This window comes from Manis javanica, chromosome 11 (genome assembly GCF_040802235.1).
Source record: "Manis javanica isolate MJ-LG chromosome 11, MJ_LKY, whole genome shotgun sequence".
In the NCBI taxonomy this organism is placed as follows: Eukaryota; Metazoa; Chordata; class Mammalia; order Pholidota; family Manidae; genus Manis; species Manis javanica.
In genome coordinates this window covers 88,767,153-88,793,723 of record NC_133166.1, presented here as the reverse complement: position 1 = coordinate 88,793,723, position 26,571 = coordinate 88,767,153, and the positions used below count along the sequence as shown (strand labels likewise).

The 26,571-nt window shown below is 35.5% G+C and overlaps 1 protein-coding gene across 3 annotated transcripts in view; it reads left to right on the top strand.

The window, feature by feature from the left end:
- Positions 1-26,571, top strand: part of ACBD6 (acyl-CoA binding domain containing 6) — a 197,859-nt gene that overhangs the window by 89,559 nt on the left and 81,729 nt on the right. For all 3 annotated transcript variants that reach the window (XM_073216834.1, XM_037021109.2, XM_073216835.1), the window contains exons 5-6: positions 4,407-4,512; positions 16,236-16,325. In XM_073216834.1, the coding sequence (XP_073072935.1) occupies positions 4,407-4,512; positions 16,236-16,325 (196 nt within the window). The remainder of the gene's footprint in view (positions 1-4,406; positions 4,513-16,235; positions 16,326-26,571) is intronic.

Sequence of the window (26,571 nt, the reverse complement as noted above, 5' to 3'; positions counted from 1 at the left end):
TTTAAAAATAGTTTATTTCATAGATGATTTTTTTTTTTGGAATGAGACAGAGTTTATCATCGAGTCTGTTTTTTATTTTCTTTTCACCTCTTCCATCCTCTCACCTTAGTTAGAGGAGACTTCCTGATAGCAGTTTTTCACCAGAATTGTCCCTTTATTTGGTACCATGGAAGATTTTATACCTTAGGAAAGTATAACCTAGAGTTGATTTTGTTCCCAAACCTTTACTAGTATATTAGTTAAACAGAGTATTTTTAAGCAAAAAAGTAACAAGCTCAATTAATAGTTATTCACTAAATCTTAGTAAAGTCTTTTGGTTGTATTTCCTGGAAGTATACCATAGTAAGGAGAGAGGGCATGCTTTTCTTTTATAAACTGTTGGGGGAGTGATTGAATGGAGAGAATGATGAAAAGGATAAAATATTTGCCATAGGAGCCTTTTTATGTAGATCATCTTAGAAGAATGCCTTTATTGAGAGGTTGTGCTGAAAATTGATTCACTAAAATTTTCCATATCTGCATATCTCTTTAAGGGCCCTTGTGTACCCCCAAGAGCCCATGAGTATATATTCCTTAGCTTGAGGAGTTAGTGGAATTTGGTTGTGTGGTTACTGGTTCATTAATTCAATAAATAATTTTTCATTATTTATTTGCTGGAGTACTGTTTTTATATCTTCCAGTTGCTTGGTAAATATACTAATTGAATTGAAATATTTATTGAATTTATCTATTAGTTAGAAATCTGAGCTAGTCCCATAAATGTGTTTTTTAATTCTACAAAGTAGATGAAATAGTAGTTAAGTGGACGTTAGGTGGCTTGCCATGAAACCTAACTATTTGAAATATTCTTTTGATAGGAAATGCAATCTTTGTAGAAAGTGGTACATATAGCATTTTTAGGAATGGGCAAGGCTCTGTTCTTCCTATGATTGATGAAAGACAACCATACATAAACACCCCCCTCTTTTCTGTAAGGGTGTGTCCTTATAGTTCAAAAAAGTTACAAAGAAAGCCTGTGATTTTTTTTCTTTTAGATATATAAATGTATTTTCTGTCAATTTCAGAAAATTTGGAGTAATCTAAAGAGATATATTCTATCTTGTGCTAGGGATAAGGTGGGACATAGATGAGATAGCATCATGAGCATAACTCATCCGAGAATAGATGCGATAATTTTATCACTACGTTAAGCAAAGAGAGGGATAAAGGAAGACAAAATGAAGAGAAATGAAAGAGTACTAACATTTATTAAGGCTCTGCTATTACATAATTGAATTCATTTGTACATGTTTCATTTACGATAATTATGGATATGGGGGAAATATTGCTTATGGAAGACTTAATGGAAATACAGAGCAAAAAGGAAATAATTTGATTTGTACATTGTGCATGATATTAGGGGGCAAGAAAGATGTGGAAAGATGTTGCTCCTTTGGCCACTAGATGGTGACATTGTATAAAGGCAGCTTGGTTGCTGGCAAGTAAGAGTCAAAACTTGGAGGGAGGATAGATAACTATATTTAACAATTAAGCCCAATAATATCACTTAATTTTTTAAAAAATACTATTCACTCAGCTTTGCAGCACATTTATGGTGATTTTATTGAATTTCTTTTAGATTTTTAATTTACACTGTGTACTCTACCCTGAAGTATTTTATGAATACCTCTATGTCCCTGATATATTTAGTGATGATAAACTGCAGATGATAAGCATGTACTCAGAGGAAAAAATGCCCCCTGCCCTCCAAAAAATTCACATACCAAAACAAAATAACTGATATACATGATGCATGTAAAAAACCTGCTGGAAAATTATTAAGCAAAATAAAAATTTAAATGTTTGTACTGCATTTACTTCTTTACTGCTTATGACTGTTAACTCTAAAAATAAAACTGTCAGTTATTTTACCAGCAAATGGGCTTATTCTGTAATAACAGAATTGCAATTTGGGACAAGTAAGCTGTGGCAAAACCACACACAAGTCCAGAGAACAAAGGAGAGAAACACTCTTTTATAGAGAAAGGGGGGGGAGTTGAGAAGGGCTGTTACAAACAAAAAGTTCATTGGAATAACCTGGGAGTTCAGAGTATAGTGGCTCATTATTGGCTGAATTGCAACAGTCTCTCGTTGGCTGGGCTATTGCTGGGCAAGGAGAAAACTTTTCTTTCTCCTGCTAGGGTGGTAAAGTAGTAAGGACTTGCATGGTTCCTCTCTTCCTGTTGGTTCTGTAATTGGTGACAAGTGGTAGGGCATGAGAGCACCCCCTTCTGGCCTCCTGACTCCATTTTAGTGAGATTTCCCTTTACTAATTTTCAGTGACATAGGTATACATGAACATTCGGGATTCAGGGAGAGGGACCACTCAGAAAGTTCTCTCATCTATGAATAGCCCTTACATATTACCTATTATTCCCAAGTCAGAATTCTGAAAGCACTTTTTCATAGAAATAGTGTATTTTGTCATAGTTAAATGTAGCTAAAGTGGTATTATATGCAGGCTTAATTTTTTTAAATTAAAGTATCATTGATATAAAATCTTATTAAGGTTTCACATGAACAACATTGTCGTTTCAACATTCACCCATATTAAGTCCTCACCCCGCTGCTTCCATTGCAGTCAGTGTAGTAAGCTGCTACAGGGTCATTGCTTCTCTTCTCTGTGCTGTACTGGCCAGCTTAATTTTAATGATCAGACTTCTTTTTGGGGTTTTGGCCTCAGACTTCTCTGAGAGTTTTCTTTCAGAGTAAGTGATCTGGAAAAGCATTTTCTCTTCTACAAAATGGATGTTTTCAAGAGACCATATATTCCTTTTAAACATGATTCCTTTCTGGAAACCTGCCTCATTTTCTCCAGTTTGAAGCACTGTTTCTCTTCCATACTCTTATAGACCCTTTTAAGATTCAGTTTTACCTTATGTTAATGGTGTATAGATTTTATCATCCCAGCTCTAATATACATGTATTGAATGCAAAGTTTCTTGCTTATCCTTGTTATCTGTTATCAACAGAATCATGCCCAGTGCCTTGCATGAAGTAGGTGCTCAATTAATTACATAAACTACATAAGGAAAGTTTGGATGGTTAATGCCAAAGTAGTGTATTTTAAGTTAGTTATCTCTGGCTAGCAATAACTTTTTATAGGGTACTAAAATTGGCTTTTAAGATAGAACCTCTACTGTGGCCAGGTGCTTTAATTTCTGATGAATGGGAGCTATGGCCTTGTGGGTTATAAAATACAATAGTTATAATTTTTGGAACTCAAATTGCATTCTTTTATGCCTGTCCAAAAAATGCAGCCCATATATAGAACAGTTTCACTGTTAATATTCCAAATTACTGATCCTTTTGGGAGTCACTGATTCTTTAGAGCATCTCATTGATACCTGTCCCCCTTCCCCACAACACTACATTCAGAAAAACGCATGTGCATTTACACAGATAATTCTGTATACTATTTTAGAAAACTCATAGCCCTCATAATAAGAACTTCTGCTTTGGCTTCTGAAATAGACTACAGCTTATTAGTTAAGGTGTAGCTTGATATAATAGAGAAATGTACTATATCAAAAAATCAGTTGATGTGAGCTAGTCCTAGCTCTTGTTATACCTTTGATAAATGTGATGCTATGCTGCAGGTCATACAATCTCTCCTTACCTATTTCTGTGTCTGTGAAGTGAAGTTATTGGGTAAGAGTAAATGAATTCAGTACACTGACACACTTAGAATAGTGCAGGGTACGTAGTATGCTTCCTAGTTTTTGTTCTCAGTCTTTGTATCTATTATCCTATGAGGGATTTATGAATTTTATGATGCTGTAATTATATTTCACTTAAGAAAATGACTTTAGTATGTGTGCATTACATACCTGTATGTATATATACATATGTGTCTAAAGATGTGTGTGTGTGTATATATATATATATATATATATATATATATATTTTTTTTTAACTTGGGTAGCAATCAAATTATTCTGTAAAACAAGTAGTCAGTTGTGTCCTGATCTTTTGATACCTCTGTACAGATGATAGTAAATGACCTTCCTACTGCAGGGCTATGGTTGAAAATTCTGGGTCAGAGGAAATATGTGCCTGTCAGTGTATAAAAGTAAATGGGGAGAGAACGAGCACTGAGAACATGTACTCAAAATTTTATATTAGTGTACTGGTGTAACTTGTTAAAGCAGGTGAAGCTTTTCCATACAGTTATAGTTGCTAAGAACTTTAATCTTTTCAGAGGTTGAATATATTATGTCTTATTGAAAATCCATTATTGTTCATGTAAAATTCTTTATAAAAATGGAGATTACATTAATGTTTATCAGCAGCAAACCAGTTGCATTAAAAGTATATAACTTTTTTGTATTTTCTAATAAGACATTTTTTATTTTTACTTTAATTAGGGAAGAAGATAAAAACATATTTGACTACTGCAGAGAAAACAACATTGACCATATAACCAAAGTCATAAAATCAAAAAATGTGGATGTGAATATGAAAGATGAAGAGGTATGAAAAATATGCCCTGCTAATTATTTTCTTATAATTTGTTATTCTGCCCAAGTGCTTATTTCTAAATGACAGGCCTAAGAACTACAACTCAAAGTACAGTACGGTTAAGAGTATATCAGAGTGAATGAGGTGGTATCACTCCGCTAAGATACTTTCTGTATCTGTAGCCATCATATAAGCTCACTATACAGGCTAGCCCTTAATATTACCTTACATTTAGGCCACAACTTCCCTGTAATATATTATCAAAGACATCTGGAACTGAAAATGTAAGACTATAATTCTACAGTAAAGGGGGACCAGTAATACTGTTTGTTTTTCCCTAAGTATTGAAACAAACAGAGCCAGGAAGGATGTAGCTAGAGAAAAGTAGAAGTCATATTATAAAATAATAAAACCAGACCTTCTGATTCCAACTAGGTTTCTTTTTTGCCTTTCAGAATCGGAACACATTTTTTAGTAAATCAAACATGATTGCTTCCCTTCGTTTATTGGTTTTTTATTTTTGTACTCTAAAGAATTTGTAAAATTAATATGTGTACATGGTTCAAAGAAAATCAAGTAGTTCTATAAGTCTTAGAAAAAGTACTCCCTTCCTGCATCCTTCTCACATTTGATTCTAGCTCCCTTGAGGCAAAAACCCTTAATGCTTTTAGTTGTTTCTTTGGCATTTTCCCTGCATAATTTTAAATACTGTACTTATATCTCTTGTTTTCCAATTCTAGACATTATTAACTTCTTTGTATATTAGGATTTAGCTCTTGTATTGATCTTTCCCACTATCTTTCATATAGTATATACCAATTTTTAGTTCCAGCTTTCTGACTGAATCTTTATCAAAGTAATGTTTTTATTATAATTATCATAAAATTAACAATATAGTATAATTAATATAATATGGTTATGATGTAATTACATTATTATGACTACGTAAGTATCATTCATTGCTGAACTGTGCATGGTACTGTGTGTATCAGTCAGCTTTTGCTGTAGAAACAACCCCTACATTTCAGTGGCTAACAACAGCACTTCTTATTCATATTTAAGGGGTTTGGGGTCAGTTGAAGCTCTTCTGGGTTCTGCTAGCCTTGTTTGGGCCCAGTTCATCTTGATTTGATGTGCCTTTCGTACTGAGATCCGATCTCAATGGATAGATACTGTCTGTTGGCAGAAACTAAAGACGGGTAGAAGCAGATCCCACAAATACATTTATGCTTTGCTTGGATGTGGCCTGTGTCACATTCTCTCACATTCCTTTGGACAAAACAAGTCACAAGGACAAGCATCAAGTCAGTATGGTAGGAAGTCTACTCTGATTATCGGGAAGTAAGGCAAGGCTGGAAAGGGAATGAATAATTATATAGTTAAGAGTAATATAATCTATATTCCATGGTACAATATTTTATAGTATATTAATCTTAAGATTAATAATTACCTCTTTTTTGTTTTTACATTTTCTTAATCTTCTATGTTCCTGTTATTAATTCTTCCTTCAAATTTCCCAACAAGTTTTCTCAGTGCCATCAAACACAGCAGGTAATCAGGCCCATAGTTTGTTTTTCAGCAATATCCCTTCTGGACCCTCCTTTGCTCTTCATCCCTAATCTGAGCTGGTTGCTCTCTAGGCTTGTTGTGTAAATGTCATCCTGAGATTACACTTGACCACTGTCCTAGGAATTCTCTCCCCTTTCTCCTGGATTCTAATGCTTTCTGGGTCCCAGGTCTTTATATTTTATTGTTTATTTCCCTGTTTTGATGGAGTGTCTCCTCTTGTAGCTTCCTGAGAAAGGTAAATGTTTTGAGATCTTCTTTGTCAAAAATATTTCTATCATAGTTCTTGGCATATTCCACATACTCAGTATTTGATGAATGAATGAATGATTGAATAAATGAATAAGCAGAAGCAGTATAATATAATAGTGATGAGCTGGACTACATGGGTGCAAGTCCTAGCACTGTCACTTTCTAACTATATGTCCTTTGTCAAGTTTATTCTGTGTCTCAGTTTTCTAATATGTAATTGGGGATAACAGTACCTGTGTCAAGACTGGTTTGAGGATTAAATGAGTATAATATATATAAAGCATTTAAATAATACCTGATACATACACAGTAAGCACTTAATAAATTTTAGCTATCTTTATTATTCTTAATGATTAATATGAATGAAGAGTGCTGATATATAGAATGAAGAAGCCATTTAATATTTTTCAAGACAATATTTTTAGATCAGTTTTAGGTTTACAGTAAAATTGAGAGGAAGGTGCAGAGATTTCCCATATACCCCAATTCCCCATATGTATATAGCCTCCCCCCTTATCAACATCAGCCACCAGAATGTACAGTTGTTACCAAGGATGATCCCATATTAACACATCATAATTATCCAAGGTCCATAGCTTACATTAGGGTTCACTCTTGGTTTTCTGTCATTTTTTTACAGACATTGGTTTAATCATACATTTTATGATTTTAGACAAATGTACAATGATTATAATAGAAAATATTTTCACTGCCCTAAAGATCCTGTGTCCTGCCTGTTCATACTCCTCTCCCCGCTGCAATCACTAATCTTTTTATTTTCTCCATAGTTTTGCCTTTTCTAGAGTGTCAGTCATATAGTTGAAATCATACAGTATATAGCATAACCCAGGTCCACTTTCCAGGAACATAATAGCACTTCGTGGGCAGTGTATCTTTTTTTTTCAATCATAATCTTAATGTTTAATATTTAAAATTTTTTATTTTCTAAAATTAATACATTTTTATTTTTCAAAATTTAAATAGTCCAAAAGGCATACAGTGAAAGGACTTTCTTACTTTCTTTTTATTAAAGTATCATTGATATACAGTCTTATGATGGTTTCACATAAACAACACAGTGGTTTCAACATTCACCCATATTATCAAGTCTTCACCCCCTCTACTGTGGTCACTGTCTATCAACATACTCAGACGTTATAGTCATTACTTGTCTTCTCTGTGCTGTAGCATGGGCCGTACATCTCATAATGACAGAATAACTCTAATTCCTCCCTCCTATCCCTTGTATCACTGTTATTACTTATTTCACTTTTTTGTATAAGCTACATAATATATATATGTATATGTGTGTATATTATATACATATACATAAAATATATATATTTATATAAGATACATGGACATATATAATCAAATACTTTGTTGCTATTATTTTGAAAAAACTATGTTATATCAATGAAAAATAAGACGAATGTTTTTATTTTACCTTCAGTTATTCCTTCTCCTGTGTTCTTCCTTTCTTTATGTATATCCAAGTTTCTGACCTATATTTTTTTCCTTCTCTTTAAAGAACAACTTTTTGTAAAGCAGGACTACTGGCAACTAATTCCATCAGTTTTTGTTTGTCTGAGAATGTCTTTCTCTCACGTTTGAAGGATAATTTCTCAGGATTCAGAATTCTAGGTTGGTGGGTTTTTTTCCCCCAACACTTTAAATATTTCATTCTACTTTCTTCTTGCTTGCATAGTTTCTGAGAAGTCAGATATATATTGTCCCTCTGTAAGGTATTTTTTTCCTCTGCTTTCTTTCCAGATTTTTTTCTTATCTTTGATGCTCTTTAATTTGAAAATGATATGCCTAGGCGTAGTCTGTTTTTGGACATTTATCCTGCTCTGTGTTCTCTGAGTTTCCTGGATCTGTGACTTGGTGCCTAGCATTGATTTTGTGAAATTCAGTGTGTATCCTAGTCAACCCTTTGGTAGGCCTTGTAATTTTTACTGATAGCTGGACATGATATTCTGGGTAAAAGGAACTGCTGTAAATGGGCCCATAGTAATGTGGTGGTGAGGTGTGGCGGGAGAGGGAAGGCTCTGTAGTCCTACAATTAGGCCTCTGCCTTTTAGTGAGCCTATACTTGTGGACTGTGAGCTTCACAAGTGGTTCTCCATTTCTTGTCTTTCCCTTAGATGGAACAGGGTGGCTGGAGTGGGCCGAGTTGGGTACTTCCCTTCCTCCAGGTCAACTGGGCTCTGATAAAACTCTGGCAGGTCAGACTCTGATTGACTAGTTTCCTGTGAGGGACAGGCCTTGTTAAGAACAAAGTACTCTGGCATATTTCAGAATTGTTCATCCCCACTTCCCTTGCCAAAAGCCCAAGGGACTTTTTCTCTGGTATTTACTATGGGAAACAGTTCAAGCCCCTGGAGCTAATTCTCACCATGTTGTGGGGCCTCCCTATGACCAGATCCCCCTGGAGTTTTTAATTTTCAGAGCTGTCTACACTGAGCCTCCAGAAATTCATCAATTACAGTTAGGTTTTCCTGCCTGTAGGTTTTCCTGCCCTGGGCAGTTTATCCTTGTGAGGCTTTGCTCCAGGAAGTCAAGTTCACCTGTTTCTCTCTTGTCTCGGGGGCAACAGTTTCTCCTCTCTTAGAGACCCAAGAAGAATAGTTGATTTTTCTGTCTGTTGAGCTTTTTGCTTGTTGTTAAGATGGAGTGGCAAATTCCGAGCTCCTTACATACGGAACTGGAAACCAGAAGTCCACTTAACTTTTAAAGGTCACCTTTTCACTGGAAAGTATTGTATATTTACTATATGATCCCTATTAGAATTTTCTGCTTTCAAATACTACTTTATATATTGTTTGTGTTTTACTTTCACTCATTACCATACTGTCTTCACAACAATCCTTTTAGGTAGATGTTACCCTCACTTCACAGGCAGGAAGATATACACACTGTTTGCTCAAATATAAACCCTGCTAAATGGAAATGCAGGCCTGAGAGAGTGTTCTTTGCACCACTGGATTTAAGAAGGCCCTGCTAGTGTTATGCTCTGATTTGCAACAGGTGTTTTTATAAAATAGTACTAAAAGTCATTCCACACAGGACCTTTGCAAAGATAGTGTGATAGGGATAAAAGACAGCAGTGATAGGGATAAAATAAATGTCTGGAACACAAATAGCTTACACTAAATAATGCAATTTTTTGTGAAAATAGAAAGAACATTTGTAAAATGTCTTGTTTCTGTCAGTGAGTGACTTTGATGTGGTGCTGCCTCCCAGGTCTTCCAGGCTGTTACCCACGCAGTTACCTTTACCCCCGCCTGCCGAAACAGTGTGTTTCCATGAACAGATGAGGCGCTTACACATTCATAGACTGAGACGCCAAGAATTCAGCTGGGTTCTCTCATTGCTCCAAGCAGATTTCTGCCCTTTCAGCCATGACAACTCAGGCTGGGCTTTGAATACTGACAGCAAGCCTTATATTATTAATCAGGGATTTGTATGAATTAATTTAAGAAGATGAAGGAGAGGGGACCTTAAATTTAGAATCAAACGTAACATCCTAAATAAAATAAATGGTACTGATTCATGACATTTAAAACTGTAGCAGTTAAAAAACTTGGTAAGCCTTGATGATGAACCAAAAGTATATAACCTCAAAACTAAGTTGCTAGCTAAATACTTTTACCCCTTTATCAGAAAAAACATATTTCCCTGGTTAACAATTACAGTTTTGAAAGGACTTCCAATTTTTTGTGTTTATTGATATTTGAACTTGAAAATTTTCACTACTGGTTGCCTAGCATTCTTTGGGTTGGTATATGACTTTATTTAAAATGTTCACCCATTAGATTCAACCCAATTTCAGTCTTGCCCTTAGATGACATTTATTGCACTTAAAATTTGCTATAAGCACATAAAGAAATTTAATTATAGGTATAAAATGATAATGCTGCACTTACATTCCCACATGCTGACATTACCACAATTAAGGTATTGCCTGAAATGCATATATTTGGATCTATAACTATCATAGTACATGAAAATATTTATTAAAATATCCTTTTACATAAAATATTCATACTTCATAATGAAGTTATTTTATTAAACATAAGTATAGTTTCTAGTATATGTATAACTTTTACTTATTCATGTTGTAATTACTACTAATATAGTAAGACAGATATTTCTAATTTGGGGAATTACATGATACAATAATTAGGACATTGTCTGTATTTCACATAATAGAAAATACTATAGAATTTCCCATGTTTATCTGTTCTTTCAAACCTTGAAGGAGGTCACCTTTCTCTTGATTCCATTCCTTTCTGTTCTTTATTTTAAGTCATATTTAAATAAAGGACTCAGAGACAGAGTTGGTACACGGAGGCTATGTTTATGCATTTATTTAAGAATAAATAATTTTTTATTTATTACAAAATAAATTTTTCTTGAGAAAGAAGAAAAATGCAGGCAGCACCATTTAAAAATCAAGTACTGAGAACTGAGACTCAGTCCTCATCAGACACTAACTCTCTTGTTTTCCCCTTTCCTCCAGCCCCTGGCAACCACCATTCTGTTTTCTACCTCCATGAATTTGGCTACTTCATGCAAGTGGATTCATACAATGTTTGTCATCTTTGTGACTTATTTCACAAATGTCTTTAGGGTTTATCCTTCTACTGTGCGTCAGAATTTCCTTCGTTTTTAAAACTGAGTAATATTCCATTGTATGTATATGCTGCAATCTGTGTATCGAAACATCCATCTGTGGATACCTGTGTAACTTTCGTATTTTGGTCTTGTGAATAATGTTGCTGTAAACATGGGTATACAAATTTTTGTGTGATTTTTTTTCCAGCACTTTATTGTGAAAAATTTTAAACATACAGAAACCTTGAAAGAATTTTACAGTGAACATCTTTATCCCTACCACCTAGATTCTACCACAGATATTTTACTATACTTGCTTTATCAATATCTATCCATCCACCAGTCTTATTTTTTAATGCATTTCCCAGTATTTTCTAAACAATACACTTCCTTCTACATGCTTCAGCAGGCATAACACTAGAATTTGGTATTGCTTTGGTTGCTCTTTTAAGATAACATTTATATGCAATGAAATGCACAAACCTTAAGTTCACATTTGATTAATTTTGACAAATGCATATACCTGTGTAACCAAAAGTCCTAACAGGACACAAACCATTAGTATCACCCAGAAGGTCCTCTAATGCCCCTTCCTAGCAGGATCTTTCTCCTAATTCCACAAAGGTTAGTAACCACTGTCCTCATAATTCTTCTACCAGAGATTGTTTTTGCCTCTTCTTGAACTTTATGTAAGTGGGATCATAATAGGTACTTTTTCATGTGAGATTTTTCCATTTAGCATGTTTTTGAGATTCATCCAGTATATAAATCAGTGCTTTCCTCCTTTATATTGCTAAGTAATATTCCATCATATGACTATGTCGTAATTTATCCATTGTCTTACGATGGATACCCAAATTGTTTTCATGGACACTTATTATTGCTGTTATTACTTATTTTATGCAGGATGAAATAATATCTCCCTTGCTTATTCCTTCACCATTAAGTCACTAACATTATGGCTTAGTAAATGCTTGTGAAGGGATTTTTAAGTAATGTATTTAAAATCCTTCTCAACTTCCTAATAACTCAGCAACACCATTTCTCTCTACCTTATATCTAAACCAGTGAAAGACATCACGTGGTTGCTGATTTTAAATGTGTATCACACATTTTGGTATGTGGGTTTCTTTTTAATTCTGGTAAATAAATTATCCCACAGGGAGCCAGTATCTTCCATGCTAGGGACAGCCTGAATTCTTAAACTGCCTCCCAGTCCCACTCCTGTCTGTAAGTTTTTAAGACAACATTGTTGGTTCACTACTGAGAGGGCGTTGGGTGTAGGGGCATTGTGTTAAGTTCTGGACATTTCAGGTGGGGGACTTCTCACTGCAGCCAGCTGCTATAGCAGCCACAGGAAAGGGTAAAAGACAGGGTAGTTCAGAGGAGGTAGAAAAATTACAGGTAGCTGAAGTCAATCTCTACTACAATAGTAAGTTGAAACTCAGTTTTTTTGCAAAGACAAATTCAAGTCAACCTGTTTGCAGTATTTCATTTTATAGAATGGCAAGGTGACCACTCTTAACAAATTTAAATATACCAACTTTGTTATGTTTTTGTCTACTGTATGTACTTTGTTCTCAAAATATCACAGGAACACCAAGATATGGTCTCTTTTAATTCATGACATTCAGGACAAAACCTATTTTAAAAAATTCTTCATGGTTTAAAGACAAGAAACTGAAGATATCAAAGACACATTAGAATATTAAGAGACACTCTGTATTTTCCAGAAGATATGAAAGTAATACCACTTAATAGGTTAGCTGCCACCCTGCACTTTCAAAGCACTTTGCAGTCATTCATCTGTCTGGGGTAGGACAGTAGTAGCGCCCTTGGTTAATAGATGAGAACTTTTTTCCCTCTTGTGTTTTACTGTATTTGAATTCCAGAATTTAACCAGAGCTCTCCAAATAGTGAATGTGGTCTTCTGGTGGCCTAACAAAGATTCCATTTAATAGTGGCTTTCCCCCTTATCTCCTAAATACTTCTGGGATATTTTTTCAGAAGAGCTGTTAAAACTAGAAACAAACAAGCAAAGGATTATCAGCTTTTGTGGTAACAGTAAAAATAAATTGAACTTGAAAATTTGTAAGAAATTATATCATTCATAGAATATAAAACATATATAAATTAGGTGAAACACCTCATAAATTTGGATAAAGTTTTTAAGCAAATATAGCTTTAATGTACACCCAATTCATGATTTTCCTTCTAGAGGAGAGATTACAGAATCCACTATCTGAAATAATTGAATGATTGCATTGTAGTAGTCCAGATGTTTATGATTAACAAAGAGAAAGGAAAGAAACCACATGGATTTATTCCTAATTTTGTCATAAATGGTTATGAGAATAACATCTCTGCAAATTACTGGTTATGTTATGACTTCAACTAATAATATTGAATTAGATCATGTTTATGGGGACTTTATAATTTGAAGAAGTAAGGAGCCATCACACTCAGATACCTCATTGTGCTGGTCTCTGTTTATTTAAATATAGAATATTTTGAGAGCAAAAATTCCAAAGCCTGATTTATTTTATCTGTGCTTATTTACAAGTAAGTGTGTTTAATTCTGCTCTTGTTTTTGAGCTGCTTAATACCACATCAAAATATTAATCATTAAGGGGTCTTAATGTAGATACCTTCAGTACTTCTGTAGAAAGTCATTGTCAGAGAATTCATTCTAATTCAAGGTTAATTAGTGTACCATTAAAATAATGTATTACAAAAATTAATTACATCGCAGGTCAGAAAACGTGTTCAAAAGCTCAGTGTAAGTGTCTGAGAGCGCGCAGGCCACCCTCCTTCGAGCGCCTCTGTGTGAGAGCTGCTCTTCTGGAAGATATATCCAAAGTGAAGATCGCCGCTGAGGTCCAGTCATAGGTGTTTCCCCTAAAGTAAATTTTTGGCACCACATGTGGGAAATTTAAAATATGACTCCCATTAACAGTAAAATGGGTTGCTTCTCTCCTTTCCTATTGAAACAGCTAAGGATTTATGTTTTAGCATTAGCTGATGTAACCCTATTGGGTTAAACCTAAGGAGAAATCAAGAACCTGGTTGAGAAGTAGAAACGCTCAGTACGTCCTGTGGTAGAAGTACTAGACATATTAATATTATGTTTTCTAAACTATTATGTGGTTCTGGTAGGTGCCCTATGTAAGTATATTATGCATCGATCTAACTGCGGTAATTCTTGGTAATAGTTAAATTAGCCATAAAATGTACACTTAAAATTAGAACTAACCACAATACTTTGAAATTCTGCTTCTTTTAATGTAAAAGATGTGAAATAGTTACATTGAACTATAGAATTTTTTATATATTGGCATTTGTTCTGCAAGTCTTATGAGAATATCTAATTATCCATAAGGAGGGTTTTGGAATTAGTGCTCTAGTAACAGCAGGTCAGTACACAGCAGAGCTACCGAAGTTTTACCATAGGAAACTCTACACAACAATACATTTTTTTACTTGACTTTTAGAATTGTCTCCATTTGGGCTCTGAACAAAATAGTTTTGCTACTACAACAAATTCTGAATGATTTGACCTCATTTTTAAATTTTCAGCTTCCCTTTTTTTTGGATTTGTGTAAACCTATCGGAAAACAGTTAAGTTTTTTTTAAAAAAGAGCTGAAAATGACTGAAAAGGAAAAGAAAAATTTGTAGAGAAAAGTTGTCTTTAGTGTTTTTGTTTGCCTCTTGTTTCAAGAATGGATCCTGGTTTAATTAGCTGAATTATTAGGTATGTGAAGAGAGTCTGAAGGGTAGTGTATACATGGGTTGAGAAAAGCTGTTTTGAATGGTGCTTTTTACTTTAAAGTTATCTTTGTCCCAGCTTATATCTTCTTAAGTCTTTTTCTGAAATGACAAAGCAGGGATTTCAACTTAATGTGGAAAAACATTCCATTCTTTAAAAATGAAAACATTACTACCACCCTCAAAAAGTAGTGTTTAGCCATACGTCACTCATTTCTTCAGAAAAGCCCTCAGCTTTGGGGGCTTTGTTTATTCTTTGGACCAAATAGTCTTCTTCCACTAACTAAAGTTTTTCTGATAGTGGAGAATAGAATCAACACATTGATAGTAGCTGAGTCTTCAGTGGCTACTGGTTAAAATTGAAGTTTCATATCTAGTACTTGTCTCCTAACATTTTTACAAGTGGCTTTTACAATCAGTGTTTGAAGATAGACACTAGTAGACTGTATTAGTATTTGGGGGATATTCCAGGGTGTAAATTTGGGATATTAAGAGGAAATGCTTCATGTCCAACTCATTAAATTTTCTTACATTTTAATGAATAAACAAGTAAGTTTAGATATACTACATGTAGATTATGATTTCTACTTAGGTTTAAGTACTCATTTTTTTCTCTTACACACCCAACCACATCCAGTGGAACTTTATTTTTTTAAGGGATGAATTGTCTCCTGAATTAAGAGGAGGTTATTGTATCCTAAACTTCATGGGCTTTTTGTTGTTGTTTAAGTAGATTTTAGATTCACAGCAAAATTGAGCAGAAAGTGCAGAGATTGCCCATATATCCGCTGCCCCTGTATATGCACAGCTTCCCTCAATATCAGAATCCTCCCCAGTAGTTGTATGCTTGCTACAATTGATCAATCTCCATTGATACATCATCATCACTCAGGGTCTGTAGTTTACATTGGGTTCACTCTTAGTGTTATGCATTCCATGATTTTGACAAATGTATAATGACATGTATCCACTATTATAGTATCATACAGAGTACTTTGACTGCCTAAAAATCTTCTCTGATCTATTCATCTTTCCCTCCCCCAACCCCTGGCAAACACTGATCCTTTTACTATCTCCATAGTTTTAAGTGCTTCAGAATCATAAGTACTCATTTTTTTATCCATAAGATTTCTTTCACTAGAAGAAGTGAACATAGTAATTTAAGAAAACCATCTTTTACATTTATAAGTACTTGAAAATTTACAAAGCATTATCTTGTAGCTCATTCCTTCAGCAACTATTATTGGTATTTCTGTTGTTACTTATCCCTGTGTCCACTCTATAGGTTAGGAAACTAATCAGGCTGAAAAAAGTCATTGGACTAGTATATAATGGATTCCAAAAGTAGAACTCAAGATGCCAATTGATTTAGAAAAGTCTACTGCTTTTCCCATAGAGCATTTTTATGTCAATCATTCTTAGAATAATTAACCTACAGTTTTCATATTACTTTGTCCTTCTTAAAACACTGTCCTTTATGTGGCCCCACAATTGGATTAACACATTCATTTATCTTTCTCTGTGTTTTTAGGGCAGAGCTCTACTCCATTGGGCATGTGACCGAGGACATAAGGAATTAGTCACAGTCTTGCTACAATATAGAGCTGATATTAACTGTCAGGTAAGAGTGCTAAAAAGGGAACTTTAAAAAAAATTAAGGTAAAATCCACGTAACATAAAATTCACCATATTAACCATTTTGCAGTTACAATTCAGTGGCATTCATACATTTAACCATTACTACTATATTATTTCACAATATTTTATCACCTCAGAAGGAAACTTTGTACCTGTTAAGCAGTCACTCCCTATTTCCCTCTCAATGCCAGACTAACTAATGCCTTGGCAACAACTAATCTGTGTTGTGTTTCAGTGGATTCATCTTCTCTGGATATTTCATATAAATGGAATAATAAAATATGTGGCCTTTATGTCTGGCTTCTTTCCCTTAATGTCATGTTTTCAGGGTTTATCCATGTTACAGTGTGTAATAGTATTTCCATTTTATGGCTATATAATATTCCATTGTGTGGATATGCCACATTTTGTTTATCAGTTGATGGGCAGTTAGGTTGTTTCCATCTTTTGGCAATTGTGAGTAATTACTATAACTATTTGTGTACATGGTTTTGTTTGAATATTTGTTCAGTCCTTTGGATTTTGTACGTAGGAGTAAAATTTTTGAACTATATGATAATTTGTTGTTTAACTTTTTGAGGAACCTCCAAATTGTTTTCCACAGGAGGTACACCATTTTACATTCCTACTAGTAATGCATGAGTGTTGTTTCTCCACTGCATTGCCAAAATACTTGTTATTTTCCCTTTTAATAGCCATTGTACTGGGTGTGAAGCAGTGTCTCATCATGGTATGATCTTGATTTGCATTTCACTATAGACTAATGATGTTGATAACTTTTCATGTACTTTGTTGACAATTTGTGTATCTCCTTGGAGAAATATCTATTCAAGTCTTTTGTCCCTTTTTAAGTTGAGTTGTTCATCCTTTTATTGTTGATGTAAGAGTTCTTAATATACTCTGGATGTATTACGATCATTGTCAGATATATGACTTGCAAATATCTTCTCCCTTTCTGTGGGTTATCTTTTCACTTTCCTGATATTGTCCATTGGTTCACAAAAGTTTGTATTTAAAAGCTTTTAATTTTGATGAAGTTCAATTTATAAATTTTTTTCTTCTCTTGTTTGTGCTTTTGGTGTCTTACTTACCTAAGAAACTATTGCCAAATCAAAGTTCATTAAGATCTACCTGATGTTTTCTTTCTTTCTTTTTATTGTTTTAAAATATACATAATATAAAATTTACCATTTTAATCATTTTTAAGCATACAGTTCTGTGGCATTAAGTACATTCACATGGTTCAACCATCACCACCATTTATCTCCAGAGCTTACTCATCTTCCCCAAATGAAACCCTGTACTCATAACTAACTCCCCATTCCCTCATTACCCCAGCCCCTCGCAGCCACTGCTCTGCTTTTTACCTTCATAAATTTGATTACTCTAGGTGTCTTATATAAGGGAATCATGTAATATTTGTCCTTTTGTGGCTGGATTTTTTTCTCTTTTAAAGATATTACCGTAATATCTTCAGGGGTCTTCCATGTTGTAGCATATGTTGGCATTTCTTTCCTTTTTAGAACTAATATTACTTCATTGTGTATATGTGTGTGTGTGTGTGTGTGTATATATATATATATACACACATACACCACATTTTGTTTATCCAAATATCCACCTGTGGACACATGGAATGCTTTTATCTTTTGGCTATTGTGATTAATACTGCTGTGAACCTGAGTAGCAAATGTTTATGTGACTCCTTGCTTTCACTTCTTTTGAATATACACCCAGAGTTGGAATTGCTAGATCATATGGTAATTATTTATTTAATGTTTTGAGGAATCACTGTACCATTTTTCATAGTGGCTCAGAATTTTACATTCCCATCAGTAATGCACAAGCATTCAAATTTCTCCACATCCTTATCAACACTTGTCATTTTCTGTGTTTCTGATAATGGCTATCCTAATAGGTGTGAAGTGGTATCTCAATGTGATTTTGATTTGCATTTCCCAAATAATTAGGGATGTTGAACATCTTTCTGTGTGATTATTGACCATTTGTATATCTTCTTTGGAGAAATGTCTATTCATGTCCTTTGCCCGTTTTTAAATTTAGTTGTCTGTTTTTTTTGTTGTTAAGTTGTAGGAATTCTGAATATCAATCCCTTATTAGATTCATGATTTGCAGATATTTTCTCCCATTCTATGCAGTCTTTCACTCAGTTGATAGTGTCCTTTAATGCACAAGAGTTTTAAATTTTGATGAATCCCAGCTTACTTATTTTTTCTTTTCTTACCTGTGCTTGTGGTGTCATATCCAAGAAATCATCACTAAATTCAATGTTATGAAGCTTTTTCTCCCATATTTTCTTTAAGAATTTTTAGTCTTCATTCTTATGTTTAGGGTTTTGACCCATTTTTAGTTATTTCTTGTATGTGGCATAAGGTAAGGGTCCAACTTCCTGGTTTTTTTGCATGTGGATATTTAGTTTTCCCAAGGAAAAGACTATCCTTCCCCCATTGAATGGTCTTGTTACCCTTGTCAGAAATCATTTGACCATATATACAAAGGTTTGGGCTCTCTCTTCTATTCCACCGGTCTATATGTCTTTATGCCAGTACCACACTGGTTTGATTTCTGTAGTTTTATAGTGAATTTTGAAATCAGAAAGTATGAGACCTCCAACTTTGTTTTTCTTTTTCAAGATTGTTTTAGCTATTCTGGGTTCCTTGAGTTCCCATACGAATTTTAGAATGGATTTTTCTATTTCTATAAAAAATGTCACTGGGATTTTGATAGAGATTGCATTGAATATGTAGCTCACTTTGGGGAATATTGTCATCTTAATTAGCAATGTTAAGTCTTCCAATCCATGGAATGTCTTTCCATGTGTTGTTCTCTCTAATTTCTTTCAGCAACATTTTATAATTTCCAGTGTGTAATTCTTTCACCTCCTTGGTTAAGTTTATTCCTAAGTATTTTATTCTTTTTTGATAAAATTATAAACAAATTTGTTTTCTAAATTTCCTTTTTGGATTGTTCATTGTTCATGTTTAGAAATGTGACTTATTTAGGTGTTGATTTTTGTATCCTGCAACTTTGCTGAATTTATTAGTTCTAACAACATTTTAAGGAATCTTCAGGGTTTTCTACATATATGATCATGTTGTCTATGAACAACACTTTTACTTCTTTCTTTCCAAATTTCTTTCTTTTTTTTTTTGCCTAATTGCATTGATTAGGCCTCCTACTACTATGTTGAATAGAAGTAGTAAAAGTGGGCATTCTTGTCTTTTTCCAGAGGTTTGCTTTTTAACTTAGTATGTTAGTATAAAATGCTTTTCCTTTACATAATAGTTGTTGCCTTATATATCCACTCCACTCCAGCACCCTAGGCCTTATGGGCCCACCCTAGATCTTTTCATCAAGCCTAAAATTTTCAGTTCTAACCACACTTTCCAATTCATTTCACCCTAAATTTCTTATTTGACCTTATGGAAACCCCTAGTTACTTTACTGATCTACCTTCTCCCACTTCAGCTCATTTTACCCACTCTCAGGCTATTGTCCTCATCCTTATTCCCATTCAACTGTTTTTCAACTGTTAAAGCCATCTGGCAAAATTCTAATTCTGATTAATCCAGTTGCCTGTCTTCTGCACATCTATACCAGGGCTCTGAGCAAGGCTAAGAAAAAAAAAATCACACAACTCTGATAATATCATAAATCATGGTACCCATCTTTAATTTTGACTGGCAAGTTTTATCATTCAGAGGCTTCAAACTCACAATGTCTAACACTGAACGTACTATCTCTCAACAAATGCCTCTTCCTCTCACTGTAATTGGCAGCGTTATCTAATCAATTTTCCGGGAGCATCCTTGATTCTTCTCTCATTTTCATACCCATTCAAGTCTTACAGGTTCTGCCTCCTAAGTATATCTCAATTTTACCCAGCTTTCTATTTCAACATTGTCAGTACACTAGTTCAAGGTTCTTAATTTCAGCTGCTCTGAACTGTATCCCTGCTTCCACTCTTGACATCCTTCAGTATATTTTCCACTTCTCATCCAGAGAATAAAATGCTGATTTCCAAATGTTCTGTGTACCTTTATTTTTCTAAGATAAAATCTAAATATAATTTGCCCTGTAAAGCCCTTCATAAACTGGGCCTTCCTTACTTCTCCACTTAGTTCTTAGCACACTCCTTGCTTATGGCCTGTCTCTGTATGCTAATGTCCGCTGGTTCTGAAGAGCTTGACATGCTGTTTTTATATACTGTTTTTCTCTCCCTAATTCTTCCTTCTATGCCTCAGCTTAAACACCATTTCCTCTAGAAGCCTTCCTTCACTCTGACCATGTCAACGCTCCCACTTTCATAGCTCCCTGTTATTAAGCACATCAGAGTTATCACAGTGCGATCACCCTGTATAATAATTGGCTGCTTACATATGTATATCCTCAGCCCACCACATACAGGTACCAGAGTTTGGTTTGGTTCTATCATCAGTGCTTTGCATAATATCTGACATTAGTAGGTGCTCAGAAATTGAATCAAGTAACACCATCTTATAAATAAGTAGACAAAATATTAGAAAAGTAGAACATGAGAACCAGAAAGGACCTAAGCATTTACCACAGCCTTCTGGGCATCCTTACTGTTTTATCAGAAGAAATACTTCTCTCTCCATTAAACATATGTGCATTCTTCTTGGGCCAGTTCCCTAATTTTGAGTCTTAGATCAAATCATAGCCTTAGGCCATAACCTTGACTTGAACTGTGTATATATTTCACTGAAAATATATATATATAGGAGTAGGTAGTATGTATGCAAAGGAAAAAAGCTTTCCCCTTGTAATTTCTTTTTTGGTTTTATTATTGAAAACTCTTTTCAAATATAGACAATACAAACATAATAAATGAAAGGGAAGGTTCATCTCCTTCATGACTCAATCTTTCTTAAACAACATTATTATTGACTGGCCTATAGGTTGCCAAGAAGTAAAATCAATTTTATTAGAAGTGTTTGCTTGGCCACAGATCTTGGTACTAACCTAGCAGAGACAGGCTGATGTTATCAACTATCTGGACACTAGTTTTTACCATTAGCCTGAAATGGAGTAGTAATTAGAGATATGTCAAAGTCTGCTCTGTATTTCCCTGTCATTTTTACCCTTCAATATATCTCATATGTACTTTTATTGCACTGCAGTTTCTACATTTTGTGACTGATGGAATTGGAGCTTTTAACTTAATTTTATTTCTAAGAAAGATCCTTTATAGATTTCATTTGTTATCTGGCTGTATTATGGACACAATTTTGTCTCTTCCACTGCTTGGTATTGATTCTTAGTTCAACTCTGGAAGTTAAATTCGTAACCACATTTGAGGTTAGGGTATGGGTTAAGTAAACACACATACACCCTATAGACATCTTGAGTAACTTTGACCTTTCAAGCCCTGGAGAAAGATTAAAACTACTCCCAAAGCACATTAAAAAGTACTTGAATGCTGAAGATTCATTGCTAGGTTTTCTCAGATTTATTGTAACATAACATTAAGGAAATACGCAGGATAGGGGAGAAGTAGGAGCATGTTGAGTTGATGCCAGAACCAAAGCTCTTGACTTCTCCCCTGTAAAATTTGAGTTCATTTCATCCTCATCTTTATATTCTCTGCTTACATGTATATAACAAATTTTAAAGATATTTCTTAAAATATTATACATATTTCATCATCTTTATATTCTCTACTTACATGTATATAATAAATTTTAAAGATATTTGGTAAAATCTTATACATAGAGTAGTTTTCCTGCCTTATTTAAAATTATTAAGATCGAGATATAAAATATATTCATTGAGGTATATATAGTACAGGAATCTTAAAGGTACAACTTAATACACTATTTAAATTGGGTTGTCTCTATTATTGAGTTGTAAGAGTTAATATATATTCTGAATATAAGCTCTTTATCAGATAAATGACTTGCAAATATGTTCTTCCATTCAATGGATTGATTGCCTTTTCACTCATTTGATAATGTCCTTTGGAACAAAAATCTGAATTTTGATGAAACTCAATTTATTTTTTATTTGTTTGTGCTTTTGGTGTTATTTCTGAGAAACTAACACATCTTCAGAGATTATAGTGATCAAGTCTTTTTCTTCTTAAGGTTTTCCAGTGTTATCACTTACATTTAGGTCTTTGATCCATTTTTAATTAATTTTATATGATGTGAGGTAGGGATCCAACTTCATTCTTTTACATGTGGATATCCAGTTGTTTCAGAAGTCTTTATTGAAAAGACTGTTCTTTCCCCAAAAGGATTTTGTAGCACTGTAACTCCAGGGGGAAAATTGCTTTCCCAGCCCAGGGAATATTACCTTTGAACCCAAAAATCAGTCAAAGGGAGAAATAAAGTGGGAAAAACCCAATTTTTGCTTCCAAGCAGTCATCCATTTCTGCTCATCCATGTCTTTCGCAACCCGGCTGCAAAAAGGGACCCCACTCAACCTCTCCAGTCCAGATATGCCCTCACTCCACCTTGTAATTACCTATTGCTATGGAAATGCACTAAGGTCAGGAGACAGATTCTGGTAATATTGCAATTTTAACCACAGCTCATCCCTCCAGAAATCTCATCTCCCCATCTTCTGCAGTGGCCCCTGTGTGAGAAAACTGAAGCATTGTAATCAGATTAATAACATACAATAACAACAGCAATAAAATCATGATAATCTTCAAGCTGGAGGATTCAGCTAAGTTGAAAGTTCTGTGCAGATTTGGTCACAGCTTGCCTATTCCACAAGCAGTCAGTAGCTGCACATGTAGGGAGTTCAGAGCAATCATCACACAGCAGCTGCAGCCAGGGGGCAGGTCTAGGACACAGGGACTGTAGAAGAAAATAACCTTAAGGGTGATAAGATACTTGTTTTAATGACACCAGCATAGGCAAATCTTGTCCATCGGTAGGATGCACTCAAGAGAGTGGTCCTGTGACAGGACAGTGGCAGGAATGGGATCTCGTCCTGCTCTAGTGTACCAGACTTTCACCCCCCTCCCTGTGGGAGTTACAGATGGGTCATATATAGGGGTACAAGAGGTACATGTACCAGCCATAAAGATAAAACAAAACTTACCCTTAAGATGCTCTTACCTCCCAGACGTTTTGGATACACTTCTGTGATCTGCTATTGGGGCCATTCTGCTGTTCCTCCAGGAACACACAGGCAGCCAGCTTTCAGGCCTTTTCCCCAAGGGGCCAGAAGGGCCAGCCAGCACTGGTCCATGTGTCGAAATGTCCAGGACCATGCCCACTCAACAGAGTCTCCGGGGTTTAATGCAATTGGGGCTGGCAGCAGGATATTGCTCTGCTGGCCATATACTAGCTTCAATAACTCCTGTTTGGTTTGCACATACAGTTGTATAGGACAGGCAGAAATATGTGTTAGCATGTCCACAGGGCTCAAGGCTCCTTTTCAGGGCTTCTCATTCAAATGCTGTAGCACTATCCATAAGTGAACTGACCAGCCCCATAGACTATTGGTGTCCAACTTCAGGCCAGAGTTCAACAAACCATAGTACCTCTCTATTATGCCTGCCCCTGTAGGGTTATATGGTACATGAAATTTTGACGTTATCCCTAATTGCTGCACCCATTTTTTTTTATTAAGGTATCAAAGATATACAGTCTTATAAAGTTTAACAGGAGCAACATTGTGGTTACAACATTCACCCATATTATCAGGTAACCCCACACACCCCATTGCAGTCACTGTCCATCAGTGTAGTAAGATGCTGTCAAGTCACTACTTGTCTTCTCAGTGCTATACTGCCTTCCTTGTGACCCCCCTACATTATGTGTACTAATCATAATGCCCCTTAATCCCCTTCTCCCTTCCTCCTCACCCATTCTCTCTAACCCCTTGCCTTTGGTAACTGCTACTCCCTTCTTGGAGTCTGTGAGTGCTGCTGTTTCATTCCTTCAGTTTTTGCTGCATGCATTCTTGTAATGCATGTCCAGTAAAGTGGGTGCCTTATCACTCTCAATCACCTGTGGGTAGCCCTAGGCTGCAAAGAAATGCTCTAGGCCCCTTTTGGTTGTTTGCTTATTTGCACAACGTGCAGGAAAAGCAGCCAACAATCCAGTAGCGGTGTCCACACAAGTCATGACATACTGATATCCTTCTGATACGGACAGAGGCCAAATCTGCTGCCTGACAAGGAGTATCAGCCTTTTTACTGTTGTCCCATGTTGCTGCGGTACTCTCTGTAAGTCCCTCTTAGAGCACACAAGGCACTCCTTGAATCGGCTGACTTCTTCAAAGATCAGTGGCAAGCCCCACCAACAGACTGCAGCCCACATTGTCGTTTGCCCCACAGGCAACAAACACTGATGTAACTATTATGCTGCATCAGAGGCAGGCCTTCCTTCTAGCCAACGCACCTGGGCCAGTGTGTCTGCTTCATCATTCCCTGGGGATGCCAAAGGCAAATGGCCAGTCAGATGATACACGGTAACTGTCTCAGACTGACCAGAGACCCATAGGTCTTGCCACAACTCTTGCCCCCAAAAGGGCTGGTGACGAACCATCCAGGTGGCATGGTACCATGTCAGTGGCCACAGGGTCTGATAGACAGCCCTCTGTCAATACAGACAACTATAGGGGAGGGCTCCTGGGTGATCATGAGCCATACTGCCACAGTTCAGCCCATTGACTGCTCTTCCCCTCTAAATCCCCCATCCATATTACCTCAGTCTTAGGATGAAAAGCCACAGCCCTCCATTTCAGGGATCTTCCACGACTGGAGCCATCTGTGTACCAAGCATCTTCAGGTATAGGGGCTTTTCCCTCCTGATGAGGGCTCTTGGCTACCAATAGCTCAAAAGCAAGTTCTTCCTGCTTTCTCCTTGTATACGTCACTGGCTCCAAAAAGCATTGGAGTCATTTCCATAGATGCTGAAAAAGCATTCAACAAAATTCAGCATTCATTCATGATAAAAACTCTCAACAAAATGGGTATAGAGGGCAAGTACCTCAACATAATAAAGGCCATATAAGACAAACCCACAGCCAACATCATACTTAACAGTGAGAAGCTGAAAGCTTTTCCTCTAAGATCGGGAACAACAGGATGCCCACTCTCCCCGATTTTATTCAACATAGTACTGGAGGTCCCAGCCACAGCAATCAGACAACACAAAGAAATAAAAGGCATCCAGATTGGTAAGGAAGAAGTCAAACTGTCACTGCTTGCAGATGACATGATATTGTACATAAAAAATCCTAAAGAATCCACTCCAAAACTACTAGAACTAATACCTAGATTCAGCAAAGTTGCAGGATACAAAATTAATACACAGAAATCTGTTGCATTCCTATATACTAAGGATGAACTAGCAGAAAGAGAAATAAGGAAAACAATTCCATTCACAATTACATCAAAAAGAATAAAATACCTAGGAATAAACCTAACCAAGGAAGTTAAAGACCTATATTCTGAAAACTACAAGACACTCCTAAGAGAAATTAAAGAGGATACTAATAAATGGAAATTCATCCCATGCTCTTGGGTAGGAAGAATTAATATTATCAAAATGGCCATCATGCCTAAAGCAATCTACAGATTCAGTGCAATCCCTATCAAAATACCAACAGCATTCTTCAATGAACTGGAACAAATAGTTCTAAAATTCATATGGAACCACGAAAGACTCCAAATAGCCAAAGCAATCCTGAGAAGGAAGAATAAAGCAGGGGGATCTTGCTTCCCAACTTCAAGCTCTACTACAAAGCCACAGTTATCAAGACAATTTGGTACTGGCACAAGAACCGACCCATAGAAACCAGTGGAACAGAGTAGACAGTCCAGATATTAACCCAAACATATATGGTCAATTAATATATGATAAAGGAGCCATGGATATACAGTGGGGAAATGACAGCCTTTTCAACAGCTGGTTTTGGACTGCTACATGTAAGAGAATGAAATTGGATTGCTGTCTAACTCCATACACAAAGGTAAACTCGAAATGGATCAAACACCTGAATGTAAGTCATGAAACCATAAATCTCTTAGAAGAAAATATAGGCAAAACTCTCTTGAATATAAACATGAGCAACTTCTTCATGAACATATCTCCATGGGCAAGGGAAACAAAAGCAAAAATGAACAAGTGGGACTATATCAAACTAAAAAGCTTCTGTACAGCAAAGGACACCATCAGTAGAACAAAAAGGCATCCTGCAGTATGGGAGAATATTTCATAAATGAC